At 38.5% G+C, this 25,436-nt stretch overlaps 3 protein-coding genes and 1 long non-coding RNA gene across 6 annotated transcripts in view; 2 read left to right on the forward strand and 2 right to left on the reverse strand.

The window, feature by feature from the left end:
* Positions 1-9,253, reverse strand: part of LOC118433922 — a 10,277-nt gene extending 1,024 nt beyond the window's left edge. Inside the window, exons 1-2 of the long non-coding RNA XR_004833672.1 lie at positions 9,179-9,253; positions 8,993-9,084 (exon numbers count right to left, since the gene is read on the reverse strand). This is a non-coding gene — a long non-coding RNA (uncharacterized LOC118433922). The remainder of the gene's footprint in view (positions 1-8,992; positions 9,085-9,178) is intronic.
* Positions 9,254-9,368: 115 nt separating this feature from the next.
* On the forward strand, positions 9,369-13,904 carry LOC110841992 (bacillopeptidase F). 3 transcript variants are annotated; one of them, XM_035853034.1, is made up of 5 exons: positions 9,369-9,627; positions 9,738-10,006; positions 10,067-10,253; positions 12,210-13,047; positions 13,115-13,904. In XM_035853034.1, the coding sequence occupies exons 3-5, from the start codon at positions 10,070-10,072 to the stop codon at positions 13,620-13,622; spliced, it is 1,530 nt and encodes a 509-aa protein (XP_035708927.1). In that variant the 5' UTR covers positions 9,369-9,627; positions 9,738-10,006; positions 10,067-10,069; the 3' UTR covers positions 13,623-13,904. The 3 variants fall into 3 exon arrangements, with proteins under 3 accessions (XP_035708927.1, XP_035708932.1, XP_021943389.1); XM_035853039.1 differs by having other exon boundaries at positions 9,744-10,006; XM_022087697.2 differs by lacking the exons at positions 9,369-9,627; positions 9,738-10,006; positions 10,067-10,253 and having other exon boundaries at positions 11,838-13,047.
* Positions 13,754-19,746, reverse strand: LOC110841991 (sodium channel protein type 4 subunit alpha B). Its single transcript, XM_035853029.1, has 18 exons — positions 19,207-19,746; positions 18,941-19,137; positions 18,718-18,846; positions 18,533-18,621; positions 18,209-18,455; positions 18,001-18,145; positions 17,537-17,929; positions 17,264-17,440; positions 17,008-17,176; positions 16,362-16,927; positions 16,096-16,281; positions 15,900-16,019; positions 15,707-15,829; positions 15,419-15,634; positions 15,218-15,352; positions 14,925-15,146; positions 14,711-14,855; positions 13,754-14,626 (listed from the first exon to the last, which is right to left on the reverse strand). Exons 1-18 carry the CDS (start codon positions 19,435-19,437, stop codon positions 14,025-14,027), a joined length of 4,092 nt encoding a protein of 1,363 aa, XP_035708922.1. The 5' UTR covers positions 19,438-19,746; the 3' UTR covers positions 13,754-14,024.
* Positions 19,747-19,876: 130 nt separating this feature from the next.
* On the forward strand, positions 19,877-21,472 carry LOC110857550. The gene is made up of 4 exons (XM_022106141.2): positions 19,877-20,433; positions 20,507-20,721; positions 20,821-20,914; positions 21,006-21,472. Exons 2-4 carry the CDS (start codon positions 20,585-20,587, stop codon positions 21,348-21,350), a joined length of 576 nt encoding a protein of 191 aa, XP_021961833.1. The 5' UTR covers positions 19,877-20,433; positions 20,507-20,584; the 3' UTR covers positions 21,351-21,472.
* Positions 21,473-25,436: the final 3,964 nt, after the last annotated feature.

The raw sequence follows: 25,436 nt of genomic DNA on the forward strand, positions 1-25,436 counted from the left end.
GCCATTGTTACATAATCTAGAAAGGGACCTGATCCGACTAAGCGATTCTGTGATTTTGACCGGAGTTATGGGCAAAAATGTGGCCTTAAAAACACATTTGTAATTATTGCTAATTACTGGCAAACTTTATTAACAGTTTGATACCCACGAATTGTAGAGCAGTTTATCCCGAAAATTTTAAGTATAAATATATCAAAATCCGCTAAGAATTGGCTTAGTTATTCCAATTTGAAGTTCAGAAATTAAAAGTAAGATATTGAAGAAATCGTCATTGACAACGACGCAAGACTAACAACACAAGAATTAGAAAACACTCCCACAAAATAACCATTCAAATTGTAAATGCAACAGTATTGCTAAACTGCGTTACATGGTCATTGTCTTACTCCTTTACACCTGGGATTTTGGATTTACGAAGTTTAGCCCGTCGTCAGCATGCGACTATTTCCTCCACCTCACCTTGGGTTTTCTGGGCCATAGTCCGTCAGGTTTCGGCCTTTCTGGGCTTTGGTCCGTTAGTCCTTGGCGCGGTGGAGCAAACGACAAAAGGCAGTTGCAAGCAGTGGCCACGGAAGTTGTGGCGGCAGATGACGGGGACATCGAACAACCGAGGGAAGGTCCCTCTGTCCACACCCTTCCACGGCCACTCGTGGAGAGAAGAAGGAGATAAAAATGAGTAGAGCTAGATAAGATGACAAAATGAGTGACTAGCCTCCGTCCCCACACTTCCGCTGCCACTGGTTGCAACCAAATCGTAATTTGAATGACATCATTATAAGAAACAGTAGCAAATCAAAGACTTACTGTTTGCTTATGCTACCGCCCCGCCCGTTTTTCGTTACTTTTGCAACTTTTACTCCCACCACTCCACCACTCTTTACTTAGGCGACCCGCACTACCCACCATTCTTTATTTGTGCAACAAGCACTACCCGCCACTCTTTACTTGTGCAACAAGCACTACCCGACACTCTTGATTTGTGCAACCAGCATTACCCGCTACTCTTTACTTAGGCGACCCGCACTACCCGCCATTCTTTATTTGTGCAACAAGCACTACCCGCCACTCTTTACTTGTGCAACAAGCACTACCCGACACTCTTGATTTGTGCAACCAGCATTACCCGCCACTCTTTACTTAGGCGACCCGCACTACCCGCCATTCTTTATTTGTGCAACAAGCACTACCCGCCACTCTTTACTTGTGCAACAACCACTACCCGCCACTCTTTACTTGTGCAACAAGCACTACCCGCCACTCTTTAATTAAAAAAACAGCTCCACCCGCCAGTCTATACCTATGCAACCGCCCAACTTTTACCGTCGCATGCTGACGATTGCAATTCATATACATATACCAGCATAAGAAATGGCGTTCAACATTCCGTATCACATACTCTGCAATGCCGTTGGAGGTGATCTGCGAGGTGAAAATTATTGCGAAGCAAAATCGGTGTATGGAATGGCTCTAATCAAATTAAGAGAAGAAAATACATTCCACGCACGAAAATTCTTGAAAGAAGTCATATCATTTTGTATCGAAGTAAGTAAAGAAAAATATACAAACAAAATTCAAGTGATGAAATTAAAACTGATCTCATTTTCGAAATAGGAAGTTAACTGTACCGAGTCCACGTGTTTGTCACCGTTGACACCATTCATTGGACTGCGAGACTCGGAGATCATTTCAGTACTTGAGGATGAATTAAAACAAAAGCCAACTAATTATGTAGTACCGGATCCTAATTCTTTCTACGGAAATATTGTAACAAAACTCGGATTGCAAAACACTCGAGCAAACCGAGAATATCTACGTGAATTTGTGAAGACGTCATATCTGGTACAAAAATTTAATATAAAAACAAAACAAGTATTATTCTAAAGATTTGGTTATTGTGAAACTTCTACAGGAATTTCTTCAAAGAAAAACACATCAAGAAATCCTGACATCATTTAGCTTGTCTGATAACCACAACGTACATGCTAAACATGGAACCTCACTATATGGGGACGTGGCTTTGAGATTAAACCTTCCTAACATCGATGTAGTTCGCTTCAGCCTGTCCAGGTGGAGTAAACATTTTTCTAATTTTGTGGGGACGACTGGGAATGAAAGAAAGGGAAGACGAAACGAGCCCATTACAAGACGCCCTCCACGTAAACGACCCCACCTTGACATCGAAGATATCCCTTCCTCATCAATGCTGCAATTTTGTACAATAGAATTCCATACAGCAGTTCATCAATATCCAGAGAAAGTTTGTGACCTGTGCCATCGCATGCAGTATACATTGAAAGCTCTCTCAACTGCTGGATTAAACTTTTTGCACGAACACTTTGATTGTATTCCTATACATCTTCATTTATGCCAAAGATGCCATCGAGCAGCAAAGAAGAAAAATATCCCACCTCAAGCCTTCTTCAATGGAATGAAACAGGAAACAATACCAGAAGTGATTAAGTGCCTATCGCCTCCTGAATTTCAACTCATTTCTCAAGTCCGGCCATTTATGAAGATATTTTATCTCAGCAAAGGACGAGGACAGCAAGCAATAAAGGGTTCAGCCATTCATTTTCCAAACTCCTTGAAAGAAATATGCCAAGAACTTCCTCTACCCAATTCCAGTTCAGAGTTTGTGGTCGTCCATGAAAAAATTGAAGGAATTCAAAATCAGCATGACTTCAGAGTTCGCCCATCTGCCGTTTTGAAAGCCCTGCAATGGTTGAAACAAAACAATTGGCTGTATAGAAATGTTGCCATATGTGAGAGGGATGAGAGTGCAATTCAGCCAGTAATAATCGAAGCTTCAGTTACTCAAGCAATGGTGCCAAACAAGAATATACCAGTTACTATGCTTACGTACTCGAATTTAGGACAAAACAGGCGAATTCTCCGAGCGTCTTGCAACCAAGCATCACATGGTAGATTTAATGAAGCTGGCCGAGGGAAGCAATGCACTGCAATGTCCATCACGAGCTTGGCCTACTCTTGCATTCAAAATCCATCGACTTGGACCACAGATACCCTAGATGATATTCTCCTTCGTGGCGACAAGTTATACCAAGAAAAAGCCACTCGCGGAGAATTCCTTACAGCTTTTGAAGCCCAGGGACAAATTGATAACATATTTGGAGCATTGACTGTGGCAGTTGCTATTGATGAATCGGATGCAAGAAGTGTCAATGGACAACTCAATCGTCTGGCTAGACAATTGAGTTCGCAAGTTCTCCGCCTTGATGCAGCATTGAGAAACTTCATAGAATCTGAATACACCACTGCAATACTTACTGTTGGATCGTATTCAATGGCTATCCTGAAGTACGTAGGAAATGTTTATCTGTTCGACAGTCATTCAAGGGGACCGCATGGACGGGTTGCTGTCAATGGCTTAGCATGCATTATCGAATTCGAAATATCATTTGCAGCAGCTGAAATTTCCAAACTTGTGCATAGAAATCTGGAGCCCAAACATGATCCAAAAAGTCAGAACACTGCTAATTATCTATTCAATATCACTCCAGTAATTACAGTAACAGAGTATCGAAGAGAAGAAGAAGAAGCTGTTGTCTCCACCAGTCATAATTCAAGACATTCAAATCCTGCACCTGCCACGTCTCAAGACACTGGTGACCGATTCAGAGATTTACTGCACGAAGCTCAAGCATTTGGGGAAAACGTTATGGTGGATTCATTGCTGCATAATGTTGACTTCAGTGTTCCTGATATTGGAGAAATTGTTACTTCCTCCAAGGCACAAAATACACCATCACTTCTTATCGAAAAGGAGAAAGGTCGCCCCCTATACCCTAATCATGAAGCGTTTCTAGAAGAATTAAGTTTGTCAACCTCTTTCCCTTTGGGCGCGGAGGCGTTTCTTCTGTTAGACCTGTCCAAATCACACCACTCGACTATTTCCAAGCCCGAGTTATGTCCAATGACACACGATTTTGGGATAATAGTTATCTCTTTTACGCCCTCAATAGAATGGAAGAGCACAAAGTGAAACAAAAGATTGCAGTATGCGGGCAAATGCGAACCAGTAGTAATGGCGTACAAAATTATGATGAATACCCTGGATTGACAAACGTTCACCTGTACATGTCTGCTATACGTGGAGGTGCATCGTACTGGAAATCTTACAAAGGAGACCTCATCGCAATGATTGCTCAGCGAGGCATTCCCAACATATTTTTAACTGTATCATCGGATGATCTAAATTCCACTGACTCTATTTGCGGGCTTCTACTTGCTGATGCCATGCGAGGAAATTGTAACGCCGATTTAATCACACAAATTCGGCAGAATTTAGAATCTCGTAATTATGCGGAGTTGGAGAAAATTGTTAACACGCTTAGTTATGAAAAGAAATCAGATCTGCTTAATCGGCATCCAGTTCAGTCTGCTCGGCATTTCAGTCATCGAATCAACAATTTGATGACACTTTTACGAAAATGTGGGAAAGAGATTTTTGGGCACGAAGTTGACGATCACAGTTATCGGATTGAATTTCAAAATCGAGGATCTGCTCATATACATATGCTGCTCTGGCTCAAAGACGCCCCACGCGATTATCACTCTACTGAGGGCAAAAGACTTATTGAGTCAAACATGTCCTGCTCCATTCCTGAGGATGACGAACAATTAAAGTCGTTAGTATTGAAGTATCAGCAACACCGTCATACCAAGACTTGCTTCCCACGTACGCAGTATTGCAGATTCGACTTTCCTAGAAAGGTGTCAAAGGAAACCGTCATACTTGAGGAAGATGACATTAACCGTAACAAGGGCCGGTTTTGTATTCTGAAGCGGAATGAAAATGAAACTTACATCAACAATTACCACCCTATCCTTTTGAAAATTTTGAAGTGCAATATGGATATACAGCTCGTCACGGACGCAAATGCTATAGCATTTTATATTGCCAAATACATCAGCAAGGCCGAGCCCACAGACATCCAAGACGAAATTCAGATAATTATGCAACAGCTCCAATCGAACTCGAAGGCCTCATATTATCAGATGGCAACTAGTATTGCGATGAAGATAATGAACAAAAGACAAGTTAGTGCACCCGAAGCGGCGTACCGGTTATGTCATCTTAAGCTGCGTCACAGTTCAAGAGGATTTGTCTTTATCCCTGCATACTTGCCTAACAAAAGATTACATTTAATTCAGAAAGAATCAATAGGAAATGCGAATGTGAAAATAGGGCTAAGTATTATTGACAAATATTGCCTCCGTCCAACGAATTTGGCCGATATTTGCTTGCTGGAGTTCGCAGCCAAATACATTGCAGCTAAGAGAGACGAAACTGAAGCAGATTTACAAGAAGGAAATGAGGAGGAAGAAGAAGAATTTGAAGGACACACTATTCGTTTAAATAATGCAACAGTCATGAAGATCAGAAAAAGGCCAGCTATTGTAAAGTATCCTAACTTTGATGCCCTTAGTCAATCAGAAGATTACTATTACTGCATGATGCTCCTGTACTATCCATTTATTGACGAAAATGCTATCACGAGTGGCTTTCAAACAATAATTGATGCATTTAAAGAAAGATCAGGTGAATTTAGGAATTCTACTCATGCTGATTTCCTTCGCCCAACCCTTGCACAAGAGATTGACAGAGCTCTGATTAGAATACAAAATTTTGAAGAGCCAATGACACCGCTAATTGATGGAGAAAATTACGTTCCTTACGAGTTTGAAGATGAGGATAACAATGGTCCAGAGAATGAAATATTTCAGCCGATAAATGATGTAGGAAATTTGCAAGAACGATTCCATACGCTGTCAGAAGAGCAGAAAGAAGTGTTTTTGAAAGTTAAAAGCTACTTGGATGGAGCCGACCTTGGCAAAATGATTGCTGCTATCTCTGGATCTGGAGGAACAGGCAAAAGCTATTTGATAGACACTCTTGCGTCATTAATTTCTTCCTATTGCCTTAACGGTCACAACCTACTAAAAGCAGCGCCTACTGGAATGAGCGCGTTAAATATTAATGCAACCACTATCCATAGAACCTTCAAACTTCCAGTACAGAGGGGATTCATTCCAGCATACGTCCCATTAAAAAGCAAGCAAGTTGAAGAGTTACGGGTTAATTTGAGGCAGTTGAAATGGATAATCATAGATGAGGTGTCAATGGTATCGTATCAAAGCCTAAGGGTGATTCATTTGCGTCTTTGTGAAATAACCAACAATGATGAGCCCTTTGGAGGATTGAATATTTTAGTATTGGGAGATCTTATGCAATTTCGACCCATTAATGCTTCTTGGATATTTAAGCCGCCAAGCACCTACCTCCATGAAGTGAATCTTTGGAAGTTGTTTAGTTTCTACGAACTTTTCACCAACCACCGGCAAACTGGAGACACGCGGTACTTACAACTCTTAGAGCGACTGAGGTTTGGACAGTGCACTCAGGAGGATTTAGGCCTTCTTCAAGCCCGAATTTTTGACTTGGAAGATTATGAGTTGTTTGCAAAGTTCTCGGATGCCTTGGCACTTTTTCCTACAAACACGGATGTCAACAAATTTAACGAGAAGCAGACAGAGAAATTGAAAGACCAATTATCAAAAGTCAATAAGAAAACCTACATAATGAGGGCAAAAGATACATATGCCGCAGGAGTTCATTACGATGAGCCGTGCCCTGAAAATTTGATTCCCAAGGAAGAAAGACTCACTGCTGGGATTCCAACCACTATTGAGATTGGTGTTGGGAGTCGAATTATGCTTCGCCGTAATTGGAGTCTATCTGATGGTAAATTTTCTATAAAGTTTCCTTGTAAAAAAAATTAAGCATATTGTGGATTGCAGGACTAGTTAATGGGAGTGTTGGAACAGTGGTCGGTATCAAGTGGACTGCTCTTAGAGATGAACCTCTTCAGCCTGGAGATCTACCGCAATTTCTGATTGTTCGATTTGATGGGGGGATGGGAGGACGTAAGAAGGACATTAATGGATATGTACCGGTAGAATGTTCGACTTTTGAATTCCCTGGTATGGTTATAAAACAAATGTTCAAGGCATATATAAGTGCAAGGTACTTTACTAAAAAATTAAAATCTTGCTATCCAGGAAAAAGGCAGACGTTAATTAAGAGGAGGGCCTTCGCTGTGATATTGTGCTGGGCGCTAGTTTTTCATAAAACACAGGGATTAACCCTTCACTTCGCCAGTATTGATTTATCGAAACGCCAGTTTGCTAAAGCGAAGGGGTATGTTGCCTTGAGCCGACTCAAGTCTTCTAGTGGATTGCGCATAATCGGCGTGAATGAGACAAATATTTTGACGCTCAAGAAAAATGCCGCCCCATGTGACGAAGACGCACTCAGAGAACTATATCGACTCCGATTAATGAAGATTCAAGTTGACGAGAATGAAATTCACGATTTGTTAAACTGGGTGTGTGAATACCCGGTATGTTTGATTTGTAAAAAATGGATCTGCGGATGTGTATGTATATAAGTTTATATCATTTTTTTTACATAATTTATGATCTTGACAAGACAGAAACAGTTTTATATGTAACGTGTTTTGAGAATGTCATGATGTATTAAAAGTCACTCGATTAAAAGTATTAAATAAACAAGGTCCCAAAAAAGGGGAAATCTTAGTGAGACACGCGTGCAATAACAAGGAATAAATAAAACTTCTAGTGTCACATTTGCATCACCTCTCCCGGAACAATTGATTGCATGAGCATTAAGTTTGGAAGGAACGGAATTGCATCCCAGCTCTAATAAATCTTTCGGAATATGCATGCCAATTGATGAAATTCTATGGTTACAATTGACAAATTTTGGTAAACAACAAAACTTACAAACAAACAACAAACTTCGGGCAACACCCGAAATTTTAAAAACTCAGCGAGATTTGCGAAAGAAGCACCATGTCGAGCCAATCTCAAGCCTCTACAGTTTGCTATGACGAGGAGGAGGAACTAGTCAAAGAACAAGTTGGGCTTATTCGAAAGCTTTATGAGGCGAACAAGCGTGCACGCATTCTCGAGGTCGAGAATGGAACATTGCGGTCAAAACTTTGGGTTTTGGAAAGTTCAGTTGAACAAGCAGCTTTCTTAGACGTTTGCAAGAAGGTAAATAAGAAATAAATATATAAGATGCATTGCATGGAAAAAGTAATGTTATATTTTAATCAGTTGAAGGACGCGGAGGAAGAAATCGCCCGATTACGAGCCGAGAAGGAGGAACTTAGAAAAATTACCGACGCTAGGCAGACAAAACTTTTCCACAGAATTCTTGCAGAAAAAGTCAGCAGAAAATATTTTGCAAATGATGCCAAGAATGAATACGCTCAAAAGAAGAAAGTGAATTTACAGTTATCAAGACAGGAACGGATGGCAAAAGTTTGGGAGCAACGAGCGAGATTGAAAAATACTGAGCTGCGTCAAGTTAAAAAAATTAATGCCAGAAATGAAGAAAATCTGTTAACTGAACCAATCAATGTAGAAACTGTTCAGTTCCATGTTCACGAAAAATCTGCACATAATTTAGATCCATCAAACATAGAGCAGAGGTTATGTGCATGCGGTAAGCAGATGGAAGAAACCGGAACAAAGGTGGCAAAGAGGAAGGAACGGAGGAGGAAGGCCAAGTTTTATTCAAAATGTGAAGATGATAGAAAATCTTTCTGTCGAATTTGTTATAGAAGTTTGTGATTTCTTTCGGAAGTAATTGTTGAGTTCGGTCAGTAAGGTCGTAATTGTATGTATTAGCTCATTAGGTCAAATAACCCCAAAATTTACACATTTTGCAATAAATTTATTGGCGTTGTGCTGCAATTCCGTTCATGCCAAACTTAATGTTCATGCAATAAATTGTTCCGGGAGAGGTGATGCAAATGTGACACCGGAAGTTTTATTTATTCCTTGTTATTGCACGCGTGTCTCACTAAGATTTCCCCTTTTTTGGGACCTTGTTTATTAAAATACATCAATTCTTAATTGCATCTAAAATTATTTGGCTTACGATCGGATTATTTAGTGCCATATGTTCCACATTGTTTACTTCCGGTTGGAATTCCATTGCGAGAGTTGAATAAGAAAAGTTCCACAAATTTCCTGCCTGAAAATGTCATTAAAAAATTGTATAGTTTTTCAAAAAACAGTGGCAGACAAATCGTAATAAGAAATATATTCTGGTCAAGTAACTTACCTTCAAGTTGAGATAAGATAAATGTTCTCGCTTTCGTTTCAAATTCAAAAATAAATGCACACAGAATAATTTAACTATTTTAATTTTTGTCGAGAGCACATTCTACTGAATGACGAGGATTGAATTTCCCGCGAGGGTTTGACTAAAACGACCGGCTCGTGGCCACCACACTTGCTTCGCCAGTTCACTAGATGAAGTGTTCCATCTCTCTCTCACTCTCGTGGAGAGGTTCCCACCAGCAGGTGATAACAGTTGAACCCGTCAACTACCAGTTCACACTTGATACTCGATTAAATTTCAAGTTAAATTATTGCGACTAATTGACATTAAATTAAAAAAATATATTTTGATATCTGTATGAATTAACTTCAAACTTAGTCCAGTTGACTCGACCAAAATTATTTCATAAATTGAGTTTAATACAATTACAATTTAACTATCAAGTTAAGGTAATGAGCTATTGTAAATTACAATTTGTAATTATTAATTAATTTAATGGCTTTATTTAATTTTGTTTAATAATATAAACTATGGAATCAATATTTTAAATTTCTACAAGTTTCAGCTCCTGCAATGACATCATCATCATCGCCACCAAGGAAAGGAAGAAGGGCCGATTCAATCTCTGCGATATGCTCTTCGAGCAGTACGAATCCCGACAGAATGTCGACACCACGGTCATTGTAGCCGATGAGAAGTTGTCTGTTCACAAAATTGTGCTTATCGGAGTGTCACGTAAATTCCGCGACGCATTGAGACAGCAACAAGATGGAGGTGTGATTACATTTCCTGAAGACTTCAATCCTCGTAGCGAGAGAGTTCATAAAGGTCTGTTGTCCAAACGGCTAAGAAATTAACTACAGGCAACTAATTTTTACTGTATTACAGGTCATGTACCTGCAGAAGATTTGGACATTGATTTCAATCAAGCTCTGGACGTGTTATGTCCTTATGTCCAAAGCCCAATCCTGGCTACGCCGCTGGCTAAGGCCAACGACTTTGTCCGACTCATTGCCAGACATTACAAGACTGCGGCAGGATTTAACATTCCGAAGGTCACACAGACTCCAAAATGGTTATTTTTTTGTTCATAATTTGTAAGGAGCAAAGCCTATCATATATAGAAATATATTCTTGACCAGAGTGACTCAGGGAATGCGCCTAATTTTTTTTGTGAGGTCACACCTCCAGGGGGGCGAACCACCCCCCCTCCCTGGGGGTAAGTTGAGACTGACCGCTGAATATTGCTCGCATAGTTCGGGCGGTTCATGCATTTGAAGGTTGTAAAACAGGCGTTTTGGGGCTTTTTCGACCACACCCCCTACCCTAAGTGGGACGCATGGGGAAGTGAACTTGGTGCTGTCTGATTTACCCCCTCGAGTACTACATAATCCTACAAAGGTTCCTTGGAATCGAGCGGGATGTCATGTCTAGATTTTGAAAAATCAGTATGGGCCACCCCATACGGTCCCTCACATTGAAACTTTTTCCAACTTGAAGTCATTTTTATCTATTAGGAACCATTAGCAACCTCTGCACCAAATTTCAGCTCTGTTCGACAACTTTGAAATTTTGGTGCATAATACCCCACCCACTCCGACGACCCCTATCGGTCAACCACTTGACCGATTTCACCCATCTTCGAACTCGTTTCCTAACTTTGTCCAATATTCATGTGGTAAAAATTTAAGTCAATCGGTTCAGCCGTTTTGGCTCTATCGTGCCGGACGGACATGACGGTTCCATAAGCCCTGACTCGGGCTAAAAAGTTGGTTTACATAATAATTTGATAAAACTTGATATTTCTCAGTTGGTGACCATGGAAATCATCTTCTAAACTATATAAAGCAGGCGAGTGTATCGCTGCTGGCTGGCTGGGTCGGTGGCTTAGTTGAGAAGTTAGCCTCTCCTTTTCTCTCTCCACTCTGCAGAGAGAACAGGAGAGGCTAACTTCACTAATGTTGGGGTCACGGGCTTATCGACGGGCTTCTACACTAGTGGAGTGAATACTGCATATGTATGTGAAGTAATCCCAATAAACAAACTCGATTCAGATTAGTATAAGAGGTATGCACATCAAATGAAGACGTGAAAATTTGTAGTTAGCAAATTATATACAAATATTAAAGAAAAAGTTTTTTACATAGTACAATGTTACTATGTATATATCACAAAATTGTTGGTAAATTAATTTACGAACAATTTTGTTTACCAAGCATAACAGCGCATAATCTGAAAAACAGTTTAGAAACCCCCCCCCCATTTCAGCATTTCAGCCATACATACATAATTACATATTTTCAACAATGCACCTTTTGCGTTCACTTTTATTTGCGTTGTATAAAACTTACAGTTCAATAGAGTTCAAATAAATATATGTATGCATGCATGCATTTTCAGTGAATTGTTTGTTTATATTTTTACATAGCACTGAATTGAGACCAAATATGAATTTATGTGTTTATTGATATTTATCAAGATGAGAGATAAATATTTATCTTTCCACAGTTTCCACAGGAACTTGCTCTTGATTGCGTAGATAGTCAAAAGTAATGCGATAATATTTGCATACGGTAGCAAGTTTGACGCTGAAGGGTGTCGTGCATAATTCACAATCAGTTGTTTTTAGGTCATTGACAAAGCTTTTGTACATCGGTACATGTATCGTTGTCTCCTATGAAGTTCATATATGCACAACTTTGAAACATGAAGCCAAACTTGGCGAAAAATAACCCAATGCCAATGTCTTCTGGACACTCACACTGGTAATCATACACTGATATTCGCCACATTGATTGATTATTTGCATAACGACAACAACAGACTGGACAATTTGAGTATAAAAAGTCTCCCCAGTTTCGAATAAGAACATCATTGACTTGCAAGTCACCTGTAGAAAAGGAACAACAGTTAAAGCATATGCGTAACTCCTCAGAGGGAATTTCACAATACATACTTGATAACGCTTAAAGCTGCAATACTCTCAACATGAAGCTGATATTGGTTCTGACTCTCGTCGCCTTTGCCCTAGGACGACCTGACTCCTCCAAAATTGACTACCGACTACTCCGCCTGGCAAAGCAAGCCGAAACAGCCGACATTTTCGTTACATTCCACGAGGGGATGGAAGGAATTTTGCAATCCGTTCAAGAATCCCGATATGCATCTCGAGATGAAATTCTTAACGCCATGCACTCGGGCCTCATAGGTCTTGCAACTCGAGTCCAAACCAATGTGAGGTCCTATCTCCAGGGACGATTCGAATTTAAATCCTTGTGGATCACCAATCAGGTATATGTCAAGGGTGCTACCATGGATCTCATCATGATCCTCGCCTCCTTCACAGAAGTCAATAGTTTGGAGTTGGAGGAAATCATTGAACTAGACACGATCGTTGAGGGACCTATTCTAAGAGGAAAACCAATTCCAGAGCATGAATGGGGAGTTCGGAAAATCCAAGCACCAGAAGCTCGTGAACTCCTTGGAAGTTTGTCGATTAAGGGATCTCAAGTAGTCGTGTCCACCATCGACACCGGAGCTCGCCACACCCACGAAGCCTTGAGAGACAACTGGGCTGGAGACTACGGGTGGTTTGACCCCTACGATGCCAACTCTTTGCCCATGGACATCAACGGTCATGGAACTCACACCACTGCAACTATCGCTGGGAAACTGGGTGTCGGTGTCTTTCCGGATGCAAAATGGACCTCGTGTCGCGGATGTGCGAGTTCATCTTGTGCCCAGAACGCCCTTTTGGCATGTGCTCAATTTATCGCCTGCCCAACTCGACCTGATGGCAGTGCCCCTGACTGCACAAAAGCTCCCAATCTTGTTTCAAATAGTTGGGGAGGTGGTCGCGGTGCTACTTGGTGAGTCTCTCGTGCAATTAACTAATGCCCAGGTTTTATTATTATTTTAAATTTTTCAATTATGTAGGTTTGATGGTGCAATTGCTGCTTTCCACACAGCGAAAATCATTCCATTGTTCTCCATCGGAAATTCGGGACCGTCCTGCAACACGGCCAACTCGCCCGGAGACAGAGACGTGATTGGTGTAGCATCCACCACAGTTTCCGACGAATTGTCCTCATTCTCCTCGGTCGGCCCAACAACCGATGGCCGAATGAAGCCTGACGTCTCTGCGCCTGGATCCAACGTCCTTTCCGCCTACAACACAGCCGATGATGCTTATCGAGCTCTTTCCGGAACGAGTATGGCGTGCCCACATGTCAGCGGTCTCATCTCTCTCCTTCTGACCTATGACATAAATCTTTCTTATGCAAATGTGACTAGCTTCATGCGAAGAGGAGTCGACCAAGACCTCGTTGATCAGGAGAAAACATGTAGTGGTATTCCAGACAACCAGTTTCCCAACTATCACCACGGCGAAGGGAGGATCAACGCCCTAAAATCACTCCAACTATTGATCAACGCTAGCCAATAGTCCTTCATCAACCACTTGTAACATCACTTGTACATATTCAAATCAATAAATTGTACATTTCTTGTATCATAACCAGACATAATGAACTAATAAATAAATACATCAATCAGCCAGTAAAATGAGGCACTACGTAATTTTAAGTTTTCATTTATCATTTAATGTTTAGTTGGCCAAGATTTACAAGGATAATATTTATGAAATATGTATATGTATATCTTGCAATTCACGCTTAATTAGTGTATTCCTGGAAGATCCACCAATAATACTCATATCTAAAATAGAGTAAATAGTATTATAATAATCTAAATTCCAAGTGTCAAAAATATTTGCCCTAAATAAATATTATGTTGTAAATATAGTTATGCTTTAAACGTTTGAAACAACGAACACAGTTCAATCACATTATGCAATTTCTTTTGCCTCACTTTCTTCATCTGCATCCACTGTTTTAAGCTCAATATCGCCGAATTGGTCTCCAGAAGTATCACCATTCTTTAAATTAATTTGAGAAACAAGTTCCAGGATAAAAATCAGGTAAAAGTTGATCGAAATAATAATGCTAAAAAATAAATATGAAAAAACAAAAAATGCTGCGTGTACTTTATCGCCGCAAGGATTTTCTGATTCAGGACCAATTTCGCAATCATATTCCTTTGATAACGACACAAGAATGCCATCAATGCCTTGAAATGCTGAAATAAAAAATAGAGCAAGGAACGAGGATGAAAGTGTTCCAAAATGTGCTTCTGTGGGCTCAGATTGTTGTTGTGCCACATGTCCAAAGACGTATTTTCCATAAATCGAGTAGCAATACATTAGAATAATTTGAAACACGAGAATATTTGTCAAAACAGGTTTTACAAGGGAGAATGATTTGAAGAATGTTTCTATGTCTGGAAGTCGCGAAGAAAATATCGGGAAACGAATAATTCGGATGATTCGTATGAATAAGAGAATTACTGGATGGACTATATACTTGTGAACCAAGTCGGAAAACATCATTGCTAGAAAAAGCATACAGAAATAAGTCACATATAATGCTTAAATAAGTTATATCTGGTAATTTGAACGAATTTGATCGTTCTTACATAGCACCATCAAAACGAAGATGAACAAATCCAGTCGGGTCCATCCGCATGCAAAAAAATGTTTCCCAAGACCAATCAGCTTTAACACCAGTTCAATAAAGAGTAGGATCAGGACAACGAGCAGTAATTGATATAAAACTTGCACCTGTTTTGCAAATATTTAGCGTTTATAAATATTTATGTAATTATGACAAGATCTTCAATTATTAATCACCTCCAAATCCGATGCTCTATAACTTTCAGTGGATAATATGATAAAAGTCAGGATTAAGATGACCATGACAATGATGTCAAATGCTTTGGATGTGACGAGATCGTACACTTTTCCTCTGAAGGCTGATTCAGGTCTGGGAATGACCGGTGTCGGCTCTTCCAATGCAGACTGTTTATTAAGTTCGAAATATCTTTTATAGGTTTCAATGGTGAAAAAAGACTCCTGTAGTGAGACATGTAAAGATGTAGTTTAGTTTGCATTGGAACATTAGCAACAAATGTAACTTTAACCACCTTAGATTTTCGAAGAGTAAAAGTCACAACGCCGATGACAATGCTTATTGGAATTACAATTCCAAAGATGTAAAAGGCGACGAATACTGGAACTGATCTCTCTAAATTGTTTTCCTTTTCCATGGGAACGTCACCCTAAGAATGGCAAATTTTTAATGGTAACTTCACCAGCTATTTGCAAATTAGTTCCTCCATACGCACATATCCTGTCGTTTTTGCATCAAATGCATTGTGGAGAATTGAAATCCATCCGTTTCTCGTTGGTAGAAGAAATGTTGCGACTAAACCTTCGAATCCATTGTCAAAATGGTGTGTCGTAGTCTCCCATGTATAGTTGTGTATCATACAAGTCATCTTATCCGTGTTATATTTGAGCTTCTCAGATAACTCAAAATCATCAGAATCCGGACTGACACACTGCATGTAGAAATAGTGTAGTATTAAAATATTTTTCTAGGTTTCAAAAATAAGTGTTTAGATGTTGTGTACCCATGAAAAGCCATAGCGATACAATTGGTTCATGATGATGGCAAAAAAGAACCAAATATAGATACAACTTAAAATATAAGTGAACGTGGTTTGAAGTTGATTCCGCAAGGTGAGCAGGACAACCTGCGTAATTTTTGTATAAAATTAATATGGCATTTAAATAAATATATATTTAAATATTTTGATTTAATACCTCCAATCTTTTAATTCTTAAGACAAGCATTACTGGACGCAGGCAGCGAATTAAGATAAGAGTTGAACACCAGAATGCCATTACACGGCATGGACCAAAAGATAAATGTAAAATAATTTCCTGCAGGAATTTGTACATCAAAATTTGATAGGTTTACCTTAATTACGTATCTGTCATCTGTATTAATTGTTCTTACCAAAATAATCCACAGTTCTAAATTCCAAGCCACCGAGGTTAGACAAAAGTAAACTCCTTGGTCAAACGCGTTATAAATAAGCAAGCACGAGAAAACTATTACGAATATAATGTCCGTGTAGAAAATTAAGGTTGTAGAAAAACTGGCAGTATCAACTTGCGCAGATTGGACTGGTCCTTCATAAGTCTGGGGATGTTTCAGCCAATTTGAAGTTAATAAAAATGTCATAATTAATAATGTTTAACAAATATTTAAAAAAAACATGCCAATAAAAGTGAAGAAAATGTAATGAGTAGGACAGAGAATATGAGGACGGGTCTGCTGTTGACACAATTTCTAATTTTTATCAGATAATCTCCACCTCCGCCCTGTGAAGTAGAACCAGTTCTAATTTTGCCTTCAATATCATCACGATCCTCGCTGGGGGACGTCTCCTCACTATCTTTCCTCTGGAGAACTTTGACCTCTTCTGACCTTTTTTTCGGAGCAAACTTTGCGTTGATCACTTCCATTGGTTTTAAAAGTACCAATTCGCCAAGTTTTGTAAAGGTAGATGTACTATTTGATGGGGTACCGTCCATGTTTGGCTTCCTATTCTCCAAAGTTTTTACAGTCAGCAGAACGACACTAATGACGATCGTCATTATGAAAAGGAATCCGAGGAGTTGTACAGTTGCAAAATATATTGGACAACCAACTGTACCCGACACGAGCATGCAATCCCATAACAATTCTATGGTTTCCTTAGACCAAGATCGAAATACTTGGAGGAAGGAATGCGTGAACGAGATAAAGTGGAAGCGTGGAAGTGCCCCGTGTGGGAATAAGTGTTCTGAAATGAAGCATACATGGCGGATGTAGGTAAAGTCATAGCTGGATAATTTTGCACAAATTCTTCATGAAATTGCATACGGTTTTCTTTGTAAGCATCACCAAATGATTCCATTCCAATGAGTGCTAGCAGGACCCAGAAAGTGAACGATACTCCAAAAAATCCGCAAAATTGTTTCAGAGTTTGGGCCGTAAATTTGATTAAGTTTTGCAGACCTGACCAACGAGGTATTATTTTGAATATCCGAATCTGAACAATGATTTAGATAGTTATTAAATAAATATATTTTTTAATGGAAAAGAGTAATTCTGAAAATTTTAACTGTTTGTAAATTACGCAAGATATCAGAAATCCAAACGTTGTCAACTGGTGCACTCTTTTGCTAAATTCTCCTAATGCTGTGAGAACCAAGATGACAAAATCAAAGATGTTCCAATAGTTTTTAAAATAAATCTGTGCCCCGGAGCCGATCAGTTTCAAGACAAATTCGACCAAGTAGATAAAAAACACGATCTGTAATAACAATTATAGACCTTATTTTCCAGCACTACTCACTCTAAAGTTGTGTATGCAAATCTATAAATACATATAATGAAATACACTGGGTACCAGAGAATTGTTGTGCGTAAACACAGGCGCTTCAACTTCGTATTGCGACATGTTCGCAAAGTAGCAAAACACATCAAATAGAATCACGAAAGTTATAAACACTTCGAATCCGAAAGAATTTGAAATCTTTGCGATGGTATCTTTCCAAGTTGGAGCACCACTTCCCATCGTAACGTCCGCAGTTGGTTCTACAACCGGCCCTGTGTTAACAGGGTCGCTTTTGACAGTACTATTTTCATATCGACAGAAGCCTCCAGTTCCATGATTGTAGGTGGATTGAAGATATTGACCCATCAAACCATGAGCAAATGATCCAATGAGAAATGTTCCAAAGAAATATATAACTAAGAAAAATGCAACGGTGACGACGTGCCATCCTGACGTTGCAAAAATCTGAAATAAGATTATTAATGAATGCGTATAAAGCATTGTCTCAGGTTTACAAACTGAATCAAAATGCTCACCTGTGCTATTAAAACTTCCAAATAATCCTGCGAAATAATTCTCCACACTTGTAAGAAGGAGGAAATGAATGTATCGAAATTTGTAAAATTATAATCAGGATTGGCTCCAAACCCTTGTAAGCATATCGACGAGTTAGGACACAATCTATAAATTACAAATCTTGAGTTTCACATGGCAACATTTTAAGTCGAAGATATTCTTAAATACCCTGAAGAAGTTGCATTTCCACATAAAATATCGGGAATCCAGTTGCTGAAATTTGAATGATGCTGCACCCACTCTTTGTCGTCAGTTATTGGTAGTTCCATATTTTTGATACACCTTTGAGTCAAGGATCCCATGTACAGGTTTAAGCCAAACGAGGCAAAATAACTTATTGTCATTAAGCCCAACAAAATTGCAGAGAATAGTCGACCAAGAGACGCCAATGTTATTGAAAATGCTTCACGCATGACTGTAAAAAATTTTCAAAATAACTTGGACATTCATCGACATAAATATTATTAGTTTTATTTAGTACCAAACTTTTACCTTTAATCAAAGGAACAATTTTAAGAAGTCTGAACCACTGAAGGATGAGAATAGCTTTTATACCCATCCCTACAACATAGCCAACGAGCCTGTATGTACATGGAGTAAAGAGTATCATATGTAGACATTGACTTTTAAAAAAATATTAAAAGTACGAAATTCTGATTAAAGTTAGTTTTAATTACGACGTCGTTATCGCCAAGATATCCAGCCAATTCCAAGGATTTCGCAGGCATGTAAATTTTCCATGACAAAGTCCTCGACTTAAAACTTTGAGACTAAACTCCACAAAGTAAATAGATATGCATAAGTAGCTATAGGAAAAAAAATTAAATTAATGAATTATTTATGTCAAAATACTGAATTTTTTCATGTAACTACGAACATGATGTTTCTTAATCGACTTACTCGAACCATTGCCAAGTTCTCGTTACCAAATGATAAACATTAAGCAGAACAATAGCAACGATGAAGGCTGAAAATATGTAATGCGTGGTCAGGAAGATGGCTGTTTTTCTCAAGGGGTTCAAGGGATGCAGGAGGAAGAGAGAGTTATTCATGGACATCCGATTTATCGTGCCTCCTTTCCCAATCACGATAAATGTCTGCACATGAAAGTTACATCATTGATCCTGAGATGTTCAATTTAAAATTGCTGCTAAGTATATACATACCTCATTTTTGTACGAAGGATCAATTTCTTCCAATGGTTTACAAGCCATATTTTCCGGTTTGAAATGTTGCATCCAAGAGGGAGGCAAGCTGCTCCCATTTTCCAAACGGGCGTTTGCTTTCTTGTTCAAGTGCGCAAAATTCCGCTCTTCGTCTCCCGATTTCGAAATCGAGTCAAGAGTTAATTCCTTAAAAACTGGAAGTGTTTCGTTTGTCGGGCTCGTATTTTCCATGTTAAGTTTGCAGACATCAACAATACGGTTAATTATAACGAAATATGTGCAGAACTTGTTTTTCAGTGTAAGAAATCTCAGATAAATTATTTAAAAATTCGCTATTCCGATCAACAAACTATGATTTGATTAATAACCTTCAGAGTTGATGTCAAGTCAGTAAAACTTAATTGTAGCAGTAGCATTAGTACTGTACAAGGGATTAGTGCTATATGTACATTATGTAACCAACTTAGACAAATATAAATGTTATTTGCTAATAAAGTTTCGTTTAATCCAGAACAGAAAACATGCTTAATATAGCAACAGCAGTGCATAACATGGCTGGTCACATAATATTATTGTTTATCCTGAGCATGGAAATTATTTTGGGTTAGCAATGCATGAAATTATATAAAACCAGTTTTTTGTGCACTTTGAGAACGCGTTTATTCATGGACATATATTTTGGTATTGCAAAGGGAATCCGTTTAGAAGAGAACTTTTAGATCCTGTCAAATCCCAACGTGTGCATTTACCCTATGTTACAAATAACTTTTCTGTATACAGATATTTGTATGCATCAGTGGAAAAAGTTGAAAGAGCATGCATTTTTTGCAGTATTTTTTACTGAGGCTGGACTGCTATGGGAACGTCCATATATTACGTCATCATTTTAGTGGGTGGGTGGGTTAGGTCTTCCTATCTGTCCCATGTTAAATTTCCTTTAATGCATACGTTGGGTGGATGGGTGCTAAAATCGAGAATTCTTGATGACGTAATATATGGATGGGCCCTATGCAGATCCAGGGGTCGCATCCCATCTCTATCATCTACATAAATATCAAGAGCAGTAATACATGCATTTGTACATATATGTACATGCATATTCTCTCTCTGAATAGAATTTCTACTGGCAGAGTTAAACAAAAATTGGATTAGATAATTATAGTCGAAGATTACAATCTTCAATGTCTATGCTACCCTAAAGCAGTCTACATACATACTTATTTATGGGTAGAATGCCAAAATCTTATTAGTGTTTTATTAGTGTTTTATTAGTGTTTTACCAAGCTTTTGTTTCTTTCAGACAAATATGAAGAATATCAAGACAGATTTGGGTAACACATTGAAAGCCGGATTTTAAAAAAGTGATGCGTTCACATTCATGTACCTACGCGTAATTCCATTCAACACGCATAATCTGGAAATGAGCAAAAAACAAATGAGTCTAAATATAGTATTCTCCAGTTTGTACACCGGAAAGTTTCCGGTGGAAACTGAACGTCATTCCGAGTGTTTAAGGTTTCATATGTTCCGATTTTTTCTAAATTTGCTAATAACACAGAAAATGAATCTATTTCTAAAATGGTTGCTTTTAGTAATTACATTTTTTTTCTCTAGTTTTGGTAACCAAGATCAAGATCAACGTTTTAAGAGCGAGTTTGCTCTTACAGCATCAATTTATGGGAAAAGTTTATTAGCAGTTCTATCAAAGGTACAAATAACTAATATTGTAGAAGTTATTTAAATGTTTATGGTAATACCTGAAACTCATCAAATGAATTTGTGTGAATTTGGGGCTTTAGCTCAAAATAAAATTGGCTCCAATACTTCATACTTGTCACAATTGGATGGATCCAATTTTATGGTTTCACAGTGAAAGTCCTCAATCTGCATTGAATTTAAAAGCAAGACAGATAAGTACAAACGAATTAAGTTCAACGACAACTGGCAAAACGGAACCAGTAAGAACGAATAAGAACATGCTAAAGGAGACAGCCAGCATTTTGATTAAAACACCGATCAAATTGATCAAAAACAAAGACCACGTTACGCGTCCACGCAAGAAAAAGTTGGGTGGAACAGTATGTTGCCAAGAGTATTGTTATGAAAATCATTGTTTTTCACATGCCAATTTTGCAAAAAAATAAAAAAATAGGAAGCTATTGAGTTATGGCTATGTAATTATAAAATATGTCACATGCACGTTTATACCGAGCAAGATTAGATTTTTTTCAGAATAAATCGATATACTAATTGGTATTGAAAAATACACTGGATTACGCATACACAAGTATTTATTTCCACAAAATAATTAAGAACATTTGGAATGTTGGGAAGGACTAGAACACTCGAGTTCATACATTTAAATATATCAATGACTAGATACATTTTTCTTAGACTATTTAGGTTACATAATATCGTACATATAGTCAAATCCTGTCATGGAATGGAACAATGTCAGTAGCGAACGTTTGCAGATCCAGGTGGTTGGCAAAATCCATTGTAATCGAATCAGTATTCCAAGCCTCGAAAATCATTTGTAACATCGGAGATAGGTCCCAAAGCTTCAAAATAGTTCTGTTAAGTTAAAAAATATTTAATTTGATGTCATTTTTTTACAAAATAGTTATGTTGAAATATTGCGGTGGATCGAAGTCAACCGGACAGAATTTCTACGCGCCAAAATCACGTGCCCATTTGATTAACATTGGAGGCGGGCTGAAATTCAAATCAAATCCATCCGGTTGACTTCGATGCACCGCAATAACTAAGAATCTATCATGGTACTCGTTAATTTTATTAAGTAGCTTCAGCTACTTTATGTGAAGACTTTGTCTGTCTGTCTGTCTGTCTGTCTGTCTGTCCGTCTGTCTGTCAGCAGGATAACGGGAGAACGGATAAAGATAATCGAAATCGGTTTTCGCCATCATACATAATACCCCAGGGGGAGGATCCTATCAACTTTTGGGTGCAACCGGACCACACCCACGGTCGCCAGGGGGTGTGGTCGGGGCAAAATGAGATTTTTAGTGCAATTGAATCTATGGATGAAATGGAGTGAAATTTTGAGTTCCCCCGTTGTGCCACACCCCCCGGGCGCCAGGGGGTGTGGTCGGGGCAAAATGAGATTTTTGAAAAAATTGAATGCATAGATGAAATACAGTAGAATAAAGTGCTCCCGAGTTGTGCCACACCCCCTTATCACTAGGGGGTGTGGTCGGGGCAAAATGAGATTTTTGAAAAAATTGAATGTATAGATGAAATACAGTAAAATCAAGTGTTCCCGCGATGTCGTGGGAGTGCTTGGAGTGAAGTAGTCTGAAGCTACTTCCGTATGCGCGTTTGCGACGGTTTATTATTATTTTAGTTAAATGCCTTACCGTTTGGGACACTGGCATGCTTTCAGCAGAGACGGGAGACGATATAGCAATGACTGCGATCAGGACGAAGGCCATAAGGATGACCATCGGAAGGACTGCCATTCCCCTAAAGACAGCGGCTTGGTGACGAGAAATGCAACGGGAAGCAACGTTCATGTGAACCATTTTGATTAAAGTTTTTAGTTTTTAAATCTTTGAAAACAAGAAAATATCTATGTTGATATGTAAATATGTAAGGGCTGAGGTTTGATTTTTTAAATATTCTTTGAAATTTCTCAAATTTTTAGAGAAGATTTTGATATCAGGTTTATGTCTGAATGATTTTTTCACGATCTGCAGTAAGTATTTATACCCCCTGAATGACGACAATTAGTAAAGCCATGCACTAATTGACTAGACCTATGTATGTACTACTTTACTTCCATTGAGACATTCTTACAAAGTATGTATGTATAATTTACGTCAATGACTCTTGACATTACAAATTTGCACCGATAAATCGGCAATTTCTTTAAACAAATTTTGGATTTGTGGTGTTGGATTGTGCAATATGTGGCACATTAGCGTACTGTCGTTAGTTTTCAGGGCTACATACAACATACACTAAAAGATTTGTTGAGAAGATTTATGATTTGTGAGGTGACATGCGTGCGTCATCATCACCATCATCATCAGCAAAGATATCATTAACCTCTTCCTGCATGTTTAAGATAACTTTAGCTGTATCAATTGCTTTCATTATATAATTTTTGACTTTATAAAATTGAATTGAATTTCCGAAAAAGTGCGATGAATTGGCTGAAATTAAGCTGATGTTATATTTATTTCATTATGTAACTTTACATAATTGGTTTTGTTAGTAACCGGTCAAATATACTTATATAAGCTGCAATTTCAGGTAAGCTGGAATTGTAATTAAGTACGCATTACAGAATAATATAATATGGCTGGCGTCAGCTGCATGATTGCTCAGATTAAAAAAATTGTTGGATTAAATAAATAGTTTGCCTACTACTCGGCATAGTCATGGTTTTACGTATGTAGAACATTACGGAATTAATGTCCTATTGATGATACTGACGGTCCTTCTTCTGTAATAGCTTCGTTTATAGTTACACCCACGATGAAAACGCAACTTTATCTAGGCCCTTAATGATGATTCCTTTGACGTACGCTGCATATTTTGTTGACAGAAGGAAGGAGTTTTCCGTAATTTGGGTAATTGCTATATATACATAATCTCCAGTACTGAAACTGCATTTATGCAGTTTTAGTAGTAGTGGAGCTCATGACAATTTCTGAATGAAATGAGCATTAGTCGATCACGGTCAATTAAATATGTATGCATAATAGGACGCGTGGCGTATTAAGCACATATTTTTTTCCACAACTTGCAGACCACTAAGAAATTTTATTCCTTAGAGAAATACGGTACAATGGGGATTCAAACACAAGATTTCCACAACTCTTATTACTCTCTCACAAAATTCCAACACTTTTTATGTGTCGTTTTCTTATTGTTTCCACTTGGTTATGCTTTTCCTATTTTAGAAATGCGGTACACTTTTAATCCGTGCCGTTCTTCCTTACAATTTGCTCAAACTATGGGATGGGAACGAATTGTTTCCATTTTGAACATGCCCATCCCTACTGGACTTCAAATAGACGTTGCTCAGCACGGCATTCTTATGGTTGCAACAATTATCAATATTGAGAAAACAAACATTTCGAAAGTTGTTAAGCAAACTGCAAAAATGGAATCCACATTTCGACCAATTCCTAAACATGGAAATGTTGAGAAAACATTAAACATCTTTGAGCTGGAGTGTCTAAGAAGCTCAGATGTCTTGGAAAAATTTATCGGATTCAAACAAGAAAGATTTTTCGATAAAGGAAACGACTATCATATATTCATCTTGGATATAAACGCAGTAACCGGAAATTTACATCAGAATTTTTACCTCAATCAGCTCAGAAATGCAGCAATCTTGTCATTTCCTAAAAACAATAATTTTTCCACCCCCGCAATGTTTCAACTAGTAAAACTGTGCTACTTCTGTCACGAAGATTACACCCCTTCTCCAGAATTTCGTAAAATAAATAAATCAAGCTCCATATTGACAATGGAAAACTTGCCCCCTCTCTTTAGGAATCCTAATGAAACCCCAAATTTTCATCACAAAATGGTAAAAATCTCGTGTAACAACAATACCAAAGTGAGACTGAATCTGATTCAAAGAAAAGATGGGACTTGGATTCCAGAAGTGCCATCGGTATTTGGAAGCTACCTTTTCCACATTTCTCACAAATTTAACTACTCTGGCGTGTACATGACCTCAAGTGGGGGTGGTGGGACCGGGGTGATAATAAACGGAACATGGAACGGGGTAACTGGCGATATTTATGAGGAAAGATCACAAATCGGTGTTATCGTTGGCATCAATCTTAATCGATTTAAAAGCGTTGCATTCACTACAGCAGGCGAATATCAGTCATTGGTCATGGTCACAGGAAAGCATTACCAAATCTTTACGTGGGAATTATTATCAACTCCATTGCAAAGCAGTGTCTGGCTTGCAATGGGATGCGCACTTGGTGTATCAGTCGTTGCAATTTATGGAATTCAAGAATTTTACAGAACGTATGTCATTGACTTGTTGCCACGCCGAGAGAGAAGCAAAATTAAACTTTGGGAGAACGAGAGGATTCTGGAATATCTTTTTGCTGCATTTTTTGAAGAACAAGCGCCCAATCCCAGCATTCGTTCGCTTCGATTATTTCTTGGGCTATGGCTTTTTTGTACCATAACAATGTCAACAGCGTATAATTCGAAACTCTATTCCGTCCTAGCCT

This window comes from Folsomia candida, unplaced genomic scaffold (assembly GCF_002217175.1).
Source record: "Folsomia candida strain VU population unplaced genomic scaffold, ASM221717v1 Fcan01_Sc001, whole genome shotgun sequence".
NCBI classification, from domain to species: Eukaryota; Metazoa; Arthropoda; class Collembola; order Entomobryomorpha; family Isotomidae; genus Folsomia; species Folsomia candida.

Excerpts from the sequence above, each read along its gene's own strand:
- LOC110857550 (XM_022106141.2), top strand. The coding sequence starts at position 20,585 with ATGTACCTACGCGTAATTCCATTCAACACGCATAATCTGGAAATGAGC. Across the intron at positions 20,722-20,820 it reads CGTCATTCCGAGTGTTTAAG|TTTTGGTAACCAAGATCAAG; the intron begins GTTTCATATGTT and ends TTTTTTCTCTAG. Across the intron at positions 20,915-21,005 it reads TATTAGCAGTTCTATCAAAG|CTCAAAATAAAATTGGCTCC; the intron begins GTACAAATAACT and ends TTGGGGCTTTAG.
- LOC110841991 (XM_035853029.1), bottom strand. The coding sequence starts at position 19,437 with ATGGAAAATACGAGCCCGACAAACGAAACACTTCCAGTTTTTAAGGAA. Across the intron at positions 18,146-18,208 it reads GGAAATGCAACTTCTTCAGG|ATTGTGTCCTAACTCGTCGA; the intron begins GTATTTAAGAAT and ends TGTAATTTATAG. Across the intron at positions 17,177-17,263 it reads TTGGATTTCTGATATCTTGC|ATTCGGATATTCAAAATAAT; the intron begins GTAATTTACAAA and ends ATCATTGTTCAG.
- LOC110841992 (XM_035853034.1), top strand. The coding sequence starts at position 10,070 with ATGTACCTGCAGAAGATTTGGACATTGATTTCAATCAAGCTCTGGACG. Across the intron at positions 10,254-12,209 it reads GTCACACAGACTCCAAAATG|GACGACCTGACTCCTCCAAA; the intron begins GTTATTTTTTTG and ends CCTTTGCCCTAG. Across the intron at positions 13,048-13,114 it reads GGTGGTCGCGGTGCTACTTG|GTTTGATGGTGCAATTGCTG; the intron begins GTGAGTCTCTCG and ends TCAATTATGTAG.